The 11763-nt window shown below is 40.0% G+C and overlaps 1 protein-coding gene across 1 annotated transcript in view; it reads right to left on the bottom strand.

Annotated features, from left to right (window-relative positions):
- Positions 1–11763, bottom strand: part of LOC128704246 (uncharacterized) — a 135712-nt gene that overhangs the window by 80033 nt on the left and 43916 nt on the right. Inside the window, exons 2-3 of the mRNA XM_070096019.1 lie at positions 6003–6190; positions 6–142 (exon numbers count right to left, since the gene is read on the bottom strand). Coding sequence (XP_069952120.1) covers positions 6–142; positions 6003–6190 — 325 coding nt within the window. The remainder of the gene's footprint in view (positions 1–5; positions 143–6002; positions 6191–11763) is intronic.

The raw sequence follows: 11763 nt of genomic DNA, 5'->3' as shown, positions 1-11763 counted from the left end.
CATACCATTAACTTTCTTCTTGAGAGAATCATAACCTGAGGATGTCAGTGATGCAAGGGAACCAGATGTTGGTCTGCTTGGTGGAACCTCCTCAGCCCCAACTTCTGAAGGAGGTTGGTACCGAGTGCCTCGTGACGGTTGACTAAAATATAATAAAAAAAAAAAAAAAAAATCACTGAACATGTCAGAGTAACTCCAAGTGGAAGTGGACAAGAATCTTTCCTCTGCAAAACATGCATGTAGTAAGAGATCATTAAAATGCCAGGAGCAAGAGGCTAGTAACCCCTTCTGTATAAATTACTAAATTTAAAAAGAGAAACTTAAGTTTTTCTTTTTGGGCCACCCTGTCTTGGTGGGATATGGCCGGTCTTTGCAGAGGTGCTCAGATATGACAGTTTAGATGTCACTCCAAACAGCCAGTATCTCAAACCCTTCCTTTAAAGTGCAGGCATTGTACTTCCCACCTCCAGGGCTCAAGTCCAGCTAACTGGTTTCCCTGAATCCCTTCACAAAATATTACCCTGCTCACACTTCAACAGTTCATCAGGTCCAAAAAACCAATCACCTCCATTCACTCCCATCTAACATGCTCACACATGCCTGCTGCATGTCAAAGACCCTTGCATACAACACCTCTTTTACCCCCCTCCCTTCATCCTTTCCCAGGAAAAGCCATACCCCTCCTCCCCTCCACTACCCTCCAAGCCATCCTATTTTGCTTCATCCTCTCTAAATGACCAAACCACCTCAACAACCCCCCTCTTCAGCCCTCTGAATAATACTCTTAGTAACTCCACACCTTCTCTTAATTTCCACACTACAAATTCTCTGCATAATATTTACACCACACAGTACCCTTAGACATGACATCTCCACTGCCTCCAGCCTCCTCCTCGCTGCAAAATTTACAACTCAAGGTTCATACCCATTAAAGAGTGTTGGTACCACTATTAATCTCATACATTTCCTTATTTGCCTCCATGGATAACACTTTTTGTCTCCACAGATACCTCAATGCACCACTCACCTTTTTTCCTTCATCACTTCTATGGTTAACCTCATCCTTCATAAACCCATCTGCTGACAAGTCTACTCCCAAACATCTGAACACATTCACTTCTTCTATACTCCCTCGCTCCAATGTGAAATCCAATTTTTCTTCACCCAACTCGTTTGATACCCTCATCACCTTACTTTTACCTATGTTCACTTTCAACTTTCTTCCTTTACACACTCTCCCAAACTCATTCACTAACCTTTGCAACTTCTCTTTAGAATCTCCCATAGTACAGTATCATCAGCAAAAAGTAACTATGTTAACTCCCATTTTGTATTTGATTCTCCATAATTTAATCCCACCCCTCTCCCCAACACCCTAGCATTTACTTCTTTTACAACTCCATCTATAAATATATTAAACAATCACAGTGACATTACACATCCCCTGTCTAAGGCCTACTTTTACTGGAAAGTAATCTCCCTCTCTCCTACACACCCCAACCTGAGCCTCACTATCCTCATAAAAACTCTTTACAGCATTTACTAACTTACTACCTCTTCCATACACTTGCAACATCTGCCACATTGCTCCCTTATCCCTTCTTTCCTAAATCCAAAAATGCAATGAAAACTTACCCATCTTTATCTAAATATTGTTCACTTATATGCTTCAATATAAATACTTGGTCTACACATACCCTACCCATTCTAAAGCTTCCTTGTTCATCTGCAATCCTGCTCTCCGTCTTACCTCTAATTCTTTCAATAGTAACCCTACCATGTACTTTACTTGGTATACTCAGTAAACTTATTCCCATAAATTTTTACAATCTCTTTTGTCCCCCCTCCCTTTATATAAAGGAACTATACATGTTCTCTGCCAATGCCTAGTTACCTTCCCCTCTTTCATACATTTACTGAACAAAAGTACCAACCACTCCAAAACAATATACCCCCTGCCTTTAACATCTCTGTCATGATCCCATCAGTTCCAGCTTCTTTACCCCCTTTCATTCTACCCAATGCCTCATGCACCTCCCCCACACTCACATCCGGCTCTTCTTCACTCCTAAAAGATGTTATACCTCCCTGGCTAATGCATGAAATTACTGCCTCCCTCTTTTCACCAACATTTAATAACTCCTCAAAATATTCCCACCAACTACCCAAGTACCTCTATTTCCCCATCTACTAACTTCCCTATTCTGTTTTTAACTGTCAAATCCATTTGTTCCCTAGGCTTTCTTAACCTATTTATCTCCAAAAAGTTTTCTTATTCTCAGCAAAATTTGCTGACAGTGCCTCACCCACTCTATTATTTGCTCTCCTTTTGAACTCCCTCACCACTCTATTCACCTCTCTTTTACTCTCCCCTTCTTATGTCACTTCTTTGTAAAAACCTCTTATAAATGACCTTTTTTTTCTTTTACCACACCCTATACCTCATCATTCCACCAATCGCTCCTCTTTCCTCCTGCACCCAACCTCCTATAGCCATAAATTTCTGCCCCACCTTCTAACACTGCATTTTTAAAACTATCCCAACCCTCTTCAACCCCCCACACTACTTATACTCTCACTAGCCCACCTTTCTCCCAATAGTTGCTTATATCTCACCCCATCTTCCTCCTCCCTTAGTTTATAAATTTTCACCTCTCTCTTACTTGCTGCTGCTATTTTTCTTTTGCCCCATCTACCTCTTACTCTAACTGTAGCTACAACTAAATAATGACCTGAAATATCTTTTACCCCTCTATAAACATGCACATCCTGAAGTCTACTCATTATCCTTTTATCCACCAATACATAATCTAACAAACTATACTTTCATTATGTGCTATATCATATCTTGTATACTTATTTATCCTCTTTTTCTTAAAATATGTATTACTTTTTACCAAACCTCCTTCTATACATAGTTAAATTAAAGACCCCTACCCCACATTTTCATTTACTCCTGGTACCCCAAACTTACCTACTCCTCCCTCCACAACAGTTTTACCCACTTCAGCATTTAGGTTCCCCACCACAAGTACTCTCTTACTTGGTTCAAAACTCCCCAAGCACTCGCTCAATATCTCCCAAAATTAATCAATCAATCAATCAATCACTCAATCTCTCTCTCTCCTCTCCCAGTGCATAAGCATTTACTATACAGTACCCCACTTTTCACAACTGACCCATATTTTACTCCACATAATCCTTGAATTTATACATTTATATTCCCTCTTTTCCTGCCATAACTGATCCTTCAACATTATCACTACTCTTTCCTCAGCCCCCTGACCTAATCCCATTTATTTCTCCCCACTAAAACTCTTCTACCCCCTTCAGCTTTGTTTCTCACTCACAGTCACTCACTCACACACTCACACTCACACACACACACACACACTCACACTCACACTCACACACACACACACACACACACACACACACACACACACACACACACACACACAGTAAATGGCACTTTTCATTTTTGGGTTACACAACTCTTAAATTAACTACAGTAAAAACAAATCATTCTAGGTAGTAGGTTGGTAGACAGCAACTGCCCAGGGAGGTACTACCGTCCTGCCAATTGAGTGTAAAACTGAAGCCTGTAATTGTTTTACACGATGGTAGGACTGCTGGTGTCTTTTTTTTTCTGTCTCATACACATGCAAGATTTCAGGTATGTCTTGCTACTTCTACTTACACTTAGGTCACACTACACATACATGTGCAAGCATATATATACACACACCCCTTTGAGTTTTCTTCTATTTTCTTTCTAGTTCTTGTTCTTGTTTATTTCCTCTTACCTCCATGGGGAAGTGGAACAGAATTCTTCCTCCGTAAGCCATGCGTGTTGTAAGAGGCAACTAAAATGCCGGGAGCAAAGGGCTAGTAACCCTTTCTCCTGTATATATTACTAAATGTAAAAGGAGAAACTTTCGTTTTTCCTTTTAGGCCACCCCGCCTCAGTGGGATACGGCCGGTGTGTTGAAAGAAAGAAAAAACAAATCATGAACAGTTGCATTTACTCTAGTGTACTATGACTTGAAGAAATTACTTAGCAAATTTGTTAAAAGTATGTTTCCTCCAAATCAGTTTTGTGTACAGTATAATATGCAGGTCCTAGTGAACTCAAATGGGTTCCACCAGTGGTTACTGGAGCTACAGTGGTTTTTGTCTTCTTAAAAAATTGTGTTATTGATCTTATGTTGTAAAACTGTGAAGAGTTGCAGGAATTGAGACTTTCTAATTATTACATAAATACATTCCAAAATACATACTAGGGCAATTATTCTAATTAAATTTAAGAAAAAACAGAGAAGAGAGGAACAGAAACTTATTCAGGTACACAGTGGAACCCCAGATTTCGTTCGCACCGGATAACATACAATTCAGATTTCAACCTCTTTTTTGGCGAAATTTTGCTCTGGATTTTATACCTCGTCCTGGATATCGTCCATATCAGATGCGTCCACCCACCCAGGACGCCGCCACTTATGTCTCAGTCTGGCTGTCACTGGTTGAGTGAGCATTCATCCGAAACATTTTGTAATAATCCATTGTTTTTTGTGCTTGTTTATTGAGTGCTTGGAGAAAATTGTGGCCAGAATGTGTCCTCGACAAAGATTTTGAAGGGTTTGAGGCTGACCCTGCCGACCCTATGCCTGTTGTGGAATCTACTGTGTCTTTGGGGAAGTCCATGGGGTTGGATGTGAGTGGCCAGGATGTGGAAGAGTTGGTGGAGGACCACATGGAAGAGCTAACCACTGAAGAGCTGCAAGACCCTCATCTGGAACAGCAACAGACCACAGCTGAGGAAATTGCTTCAGAGGAGGAGGAAGAGAGAGGGGTGAAGGTGCCTTCTTCAGTGATTAAGTACATTTGTGCAAAGAAGAATGAGGTGCAAACTTTTGTGGAAAAAATATCGCCCTGACCAAGCTGATACAAGCTGTATCTGCAATATGTTCAGTGACAATACCTTGTCCCATTTTAGGTAGATCTTAAAGAGACGCCAGAAACAGAGCCCTCTGGACAGATTTTTAGTGCGAAAGGGGTCCAGTTCTAGTAAAAGTCAAAGAAAGGACGTAACCCCGGATAGGACTTTGATACCTGAAGTCCTTATGAAGCGGGATTCCCCTTCCAAACAATAACCTCTGTTCCTCCTCCCTCTCCCCTCCTTGCCATCCATACCCCAAAAAGTCCTCAATAAAGGTAGGTGTGATGTTAAATGTTCATTTATCCATTTCATTAGTCATTTATATTTCTTCCTCATTGTTTTCTATACGTAAAACTATAGTTATTCTTTAAAAAATGTACTTTTTGTTAATATTTTTGGGTGTCTAGAACGGATTAATTGTATTTACATTATTTCTTATGGGAAATATTGCTTCGGTTTTCGTCTGTTTCAGATTTAGACTGACCTTCTGGAATGGACTAAGGATGAAATCCGGGGTTCCACTGTAATTCATTTATTTATTCTCATTCTCTCTCTCTCCTGAGGAACCATGTATTCTCTCTGCCAATCCTTAGGTGACTTTACTTCTTTCATACATATATGTATACATGTATTCACCAGGAGCGTATATTCTGGGTGTGCTAGGTGAATGCTGCACACCCACCAAAGATGGTAAATTCATCATAAATATTAAGCTCACTCAATAATATAATCATAGATCATAATGGAAAACTAATTTTTCTGTCCCCTGTTATGAAATACTGTGTCAGTTATTCTAAGATAGCACTGCACACCCCACAGCTAATTGTATCATGCACAGCACACAACCTGTGACAATAACCCACCATACACCACTGGTATTCACTCATATATTATGGGTGGGAACTACTGGGAATGTTAAGTAATAAAAAAATAAAAACTTTTCATATATATAAAGGTGTGGAATACAATGCTACACTGTCTCAAGTGCAAAACTATGAAAGCAGCTACATAAATCAGGAAGTTCCTCTAGAAGAAATAATTTTTCAAGAATTATATGTATACTTACGCTTTAAAGCAGGGATCACCAGATAACAAAGTCATATCTACAGTGACTTTTAACATAGAGTTGTGAAGCCGGTGTTTAGAATCATATGCTTCCAGTAGGTACCTCTGAGAGCCTCCTGATCCAGCAAACTCTGCGAGGTTAACATCAGCATACCCAAGCTTCTGGAATGATTTTCCTCCACGCACCTCCTGTGAAAACACAACTCATTAACATACTAATTAAAGAAAAAGATGTATACATTATATGAAAGTGACTTAAAAGTGGTTGAAAAAATTATATCAACAGTACATTTGATTCTCTTTTACATGCAATCTTTCTACATGCTATTGCTATAACATAGTTGAAAATTTGTAGCATATTTTTGATGAGCATTCAGCAATCTTCTAGGTGCAAATTTATGAAAAAAATATAGCATTCTGTGGGATCTTTCCTTTTGCAGCCAGCCTTTGGACTCGACCACTATTTTTGTGAGAAAAGCCTACTATCATTTACTGTAAACACTGCATACTGCCAGTTTTCCATGCATGTGTGTCCCAAACCATATTCAGTCATGTTAGTGAACTGAATTCTGATCGTATTATCAGTCTATCTCATCTCTGGGTACTAATCATGGCACTCAATAGAAATAAGAATGATGATAGAGATGCCAAGAAGAATAAGAACAAAAATATTCATGCTTTGCAACAAATGGAAATTTCAGATAAACCCAAATGGAAATAAGTCACTCTGTCTGACTTTTTTGGGTTATCCTAGGTAATTTTCACATATACTATGCTTAAGAATTCACAAACAAGCGAAATTATTTATAAATATTATCTTTTAATCCAGGGTTTGAATCCTGCTGTGGATCGAGAGATTTGTTTGTAAATACACGTACTTATGTGTACCTGTACCTAAACAAACTTACTTAAACTTAAATGTGATGCACATGTGATGGAGATGGCAAGAGCCTTTGGTCTCAGTAAACCATAAATTAGTAGTACTAACAAGAATAAAGTTAAAGTAATTTTGTGCAATGAGTCAGCCAGGTTGTGATCTGAAAAGAATGACAAATCACATAATTAGGTGGAAAAAAATAATCAACAAATGGATTGGGCAGAAAGGGAGAAAGCTTTCTCATACATGTACTATAAAGCAATGTAGGATGAAGGAAGGCCTGAACAAGAGTGTGTGCTTAGTTTTGGCTGATTTCAAAAGTTAAAATTGCTAAGTTGCGTAAAATTAAATTTTCCGAGGAAAGTGCATCTGCTGATCATGATGCCACCAGGAATTCCCCTGCAGAATTGGAATTGGGTGACTATGAGCTACAGCAAGTGTTTAAAGTTGACAAGTGTTTGTTGAAAGATGCTGCCTAGAACTTTTATCAGCCAGGAAGAAAAAAGTGTGCATGGATTCAAGGCAGCAAAGGATCATTTCAGCTTGCTTCTGTGTGGTAAGGCATTAGGTGATTTCAACTATACACCCATGGTTATTTAATGCTTCAAGATTCCCCATGCTTTAAAAGTTAAAGACAAAAGCACTTTGCTGCTATTTCAGAGGTCTCACCAGCTAAACATGAATGACTACTTTAAGCATCATCTTATTCTAAAGGCACATCTTACTTGCACAGCAATAATCTAGTATTCAAGATTCTCCTCACTCTTGATAATTCCCGTATTCATTTGAGCTCTTGGGGAATGTGCACACACATGAAAGTTGTGTTTTTACCACAAAATACGACAACATTGATACAACCACTGGATTGAGGAGTTAAGCCACTAAAGTGCAACTACCCACAGGGTTATATGGAAACTCAGTGCAGCATAGATGCTGACTCGGAGCTTGGGGGTGCCAGAGTTCTAGCATATATTTAACACTGCAGATGCAATCAAGTACATCAAAAGTGCATGGAATGAAGTAAGACACTCACTAAATGTAGGTTGGGGAAAATTATGGCCTGGTGTGGTGAATAATTTCACAGGTTTTTCCTTCGGCTGAGAGCCAGGCTCAAGAAATTGTAATCTTGCAAGGAGATTACTGGGTGATAGCTTTGAAGATATGCAGCCAGGAGACATGAACAAAATCTTTGAAGATGAGGAAAAAAGATTACCAGAAGAAATACTGGTGAGTTTAATTCCCAGATAGAAGGAAGGAAAAAACAAATAAGTATGAGGAACAACCTGCAGATACAACTTAACATTTTAATTTTAACAGCTACATAAGCAGTTTCATGCTGTTAGTAAAATTACAGACTATAACTGAAGATGACCCTCACATATCTAGAAGCACTGCTCTGAAGCAGGGTCTGGAGCAGCTGATGATTCCTTCATGTCAACTGAATAAAATACTGCAGAGTAAAACAGACCAGAAACACAATACTGACTACCTGAGCATTCAAGTAAAACCATCACCTAATGACAACTCTTCATCAACATCAATGCAAGAACCTCAGACATGCACCCAAGTCCATGCTATACAGCAGACCCTCATATTACAGCTAGCCCTCCACTTTTGCGAGCTTTGAACATTCGCGAATGCCCAGCCGCCCAACCATATTTACCAAACAAATGCAAGAAAAAAGTACAGGAAAATGCTTCCTGCTGCATCCCTACTACCCTCTCTCTTATCCCCTTAACCAGCAGCCCAACAATCCACCACTCACTCAGTCATTGTCCAGTTACTGATTGCATCGGTCGTGTCCAGTTACTGTTCGTGTCCTACTGTACATGTGTGTTTGTGGTGGTGGTGCAAGTATGGCCCCCAAGCAAGCAGCAACTGCTATTGATAAGCCAACCCCTAAGCACTCAAAGAAAGTCATGAATCTGGAGAAGAATGTGAAATTGCTAGACAAGTGTAGGGAAGGTTATTTTAGCAATTCTGCCATTGGAAAATTATTTAATGTAAACAAAAGCACAGTGCGCTCTATCAAGAAAAATGAGGCGAAGATAAGGGCGGCACTAGCATCTACTGCTCCGCCCTCAGCCAAGCAAGTGTCACAAGTAAGAAACAGTGTGATGTTTATGATGGAATCAGCATTATTTGTGTGGATTTCTGACCAAAATAGAAAAGGAAATCCCATAGATAGCAATGCAATTCGTGCAAGGGGAAGAAATTCACCATTGCTGACTGCCTCTCAATAGTGCATGTGTCAAGGATTTGCACCCTGAGACAGTGAAGGGTTGTTGGAGGGCTTTGTGGCCTGCCTGCCTGCCTGCCTGCCTGCCTGCGTGTGTGTGTGTGTGTGTGATTTTGTTGGATTTGGTCCTCAGGATAAGGTCAACAACACCGTGAGGAAGACAGTGGAGTTAGCAAGGCTAGGGGGTGGTGAAGGGGTCGAGGACATGCAGGAGAGTGAAGTAAGAGAACTGGTTGAAGAACATGATGAAGAATTGTTGGAGATTGCAGAGAGTGAGGATAAAGAAGAGGAGAGTGTTGCTGAGGCCAATCAACCTCAAGCAACGAGAATGACAGCACAGCTCAAACAATTTTTTTACAACACAGACCCATCGACGTTGAGGGCTCTGAAGGTGATGAATGACACTGATAGGAGAATAATTCCCTACAAAACTCTGTTTGTAGATATGAAGAGGAAATGGTCCCAGCTGCCCATCACAATGTTCTTCACAAGAAAGCCTGCCACTACACCTACCGCCTCACCTGAACCTCAACCTGTGGCAGAATCTGACTCCGTTGCTAACTATGACTCTAGCGATGTCGGCAGTGACGCTGGCAGTGAAGAGTTAGAATCCACACACTAGACTCATCATGCCATGCAGTTACACTCTATAACAATCACCTCCATTCAACTGTCATCAGTAACTGCTTGGCTAACTATCATCATCATCATTGTCATCATTATCACAAGTCATCAGAGTTTGTCTGCCTAACCTTACGAATGGTGAGTATTTTGTTTGTTCATTATCTGTTACTAAACAATAACATGCATATACAATATTTTAAGATGTTTTCATGTGTTTTATGATTGTTCATGGTTCAATAGGTTAAGGAAGCAGTACTGTTAGGCTAAGTAAACGCTATTATTACATTTCCGTGTACATGTTTATCGAGGGGCCACAGATATATCAGATCACTTTCTAGTTGTAGCTACACTGAGAGTAAAAGGTAGATGGGATACAAGGAGAATAGAAACATCAGGGAAGAGAGAGGTGAAGGTTTATAAACTAAAAGAGGAGGCAGTTAGGGTAAGATATAAACAGCTATTGGAGGATAGATGGGCTAATGAGAGCATAGGCAATGGGGTCGAAGAGGAATGGGGTAGGTTTAAAAATGTAGTGTTAGAGTGTTCAGCAGAAGTTTGTGGTTACAGGAAAGTGGGTGCAGGAGGGAAGAGGAGCGATTGGTGGAATGATGATGTGAAGAGAGTAGTAAGGGAGAAAAAGTTAGCATATGAGAAGTTTTTACAAAGTAGAAGTGATGCAAGGAGGGAAGAGTATATGGAGAAAAAGAGAGAGGTTAAGAGAGTGGTGAAGCAATGTAAAAAGAGAGCAAATGAGAGAGTGGGTGAGCTGTTATCAACAAATTTTGTTGAAAATAAGAAAAAGTTTTGGAGTGAGATTAACAAGTTAAGGAAGCCTAGAGAACAAATGGATTTGTCAGTTAAAAATAGGAGAGGAGAGTTATTAAATGGAGAGTTAGAGGTATTGGGAAGATGGAGGGAATATTTTGAGGAATTGTTAAATGTTGATGAAGATAGGGAAGCTGTGATTTCGTGTATAGGGCAAGGAGGAATAACATCTTGTAGGAGTGAGGAAGAGCCAGTTGTGAGAGTGGGGGAAGTTCGTGAGGCAGTAGGTAAAATGAAAGGGGGTAAGGTAGCCGGGATTGATGGGATAAAGATAGAAATGTTAAAAGCAGGTGGGGATATAGTTTTGGAGTGGTTGGTGCAATTATTTAATAAATGTATGGAAGAGGGTAAGGTACCTAGGGATTGGCAGAGAGCATGCATAGTTCCTTTGTATAAAGGCAAAGGGGATAAAAGAGAGTGCAAAAATTATAGGGGGATAAGTCTGTTGAGTGTACCTGGTAAAGTGTATGGTAGAGTTATAATTGAAAGAATTAAGAGTAAGACGGAGAATAGGATAGCAGATGAACAAGGAGGCTTTAGGAAAGGTAGGGGGTGTGTGGACCAGGTGTTTACAGTGAAACATATAAGTGAACAGTATTTAGATAAGGCTAAAGAGGTCTTTGTGGCATTTATGGATTTGGAAAAGGCGTATGACAGGGTGGATAGGGGGGCAATGTGGCAGATGTTGCAAGTGTATGGTGTAGGAGGTAGGTTACTGAAAGCAGTGAAGAGTTTTTACGAGGATAGTGAGGCTCAAGTTAGAGTATGTAGAAAAGAGGGAAATTTTTTCCCAGTAAAAGTAGGCCTTAGACAAGGATGTGTGATGTCACCGTGGTTGTTTAATATATTTATAGATGGGGTTGTAAGAGAAGTAAATGCGAGGGTCTTGGCAAGAGGCGTGGAGTTAAAAGATAAGGAATCACACACAGGGTGGGAGTTGTCACAGCTGCTCTTTGCTGATGACACTGTGCTCTTGGGAGATTCTGAAGAGAAGCTGCAGAGATTGGTGGATGAATTTGGTAGGGTGTGCAAAAGAAGAAAATTAAAGGTGAATACAGGAAAGAGTAAGGTTATGAGGATAACAAAAAGATTAGGTGATGAAAGATTGAATATCAGATTGGAGGGAGAGAGTATGGAGGAGGTGAACGTATTCAGATATTTGGGAGTGGACGTGTCAGCGGATGGGTCTATGAAAGA

The sequence above is a fragment of the Cherax quadricarinatus genome, chromosome 52 (assembly GCF_038502225.1).
Source record: "Cherax quadricarinatus isolate ZL_2023a chromosome 52, ASM3850222v1, whole genome shotgun sequence".
Taxonomy (NCBI): Eukaryota; Metazoa; Arthropoda; class Malacostraca; order Decapoda; family Parastacidae; genus Cherax; species Cherax quadricarinatus.
This window is presented reverse-complemented; position numbering and strand designations above follow the sequence as displayed.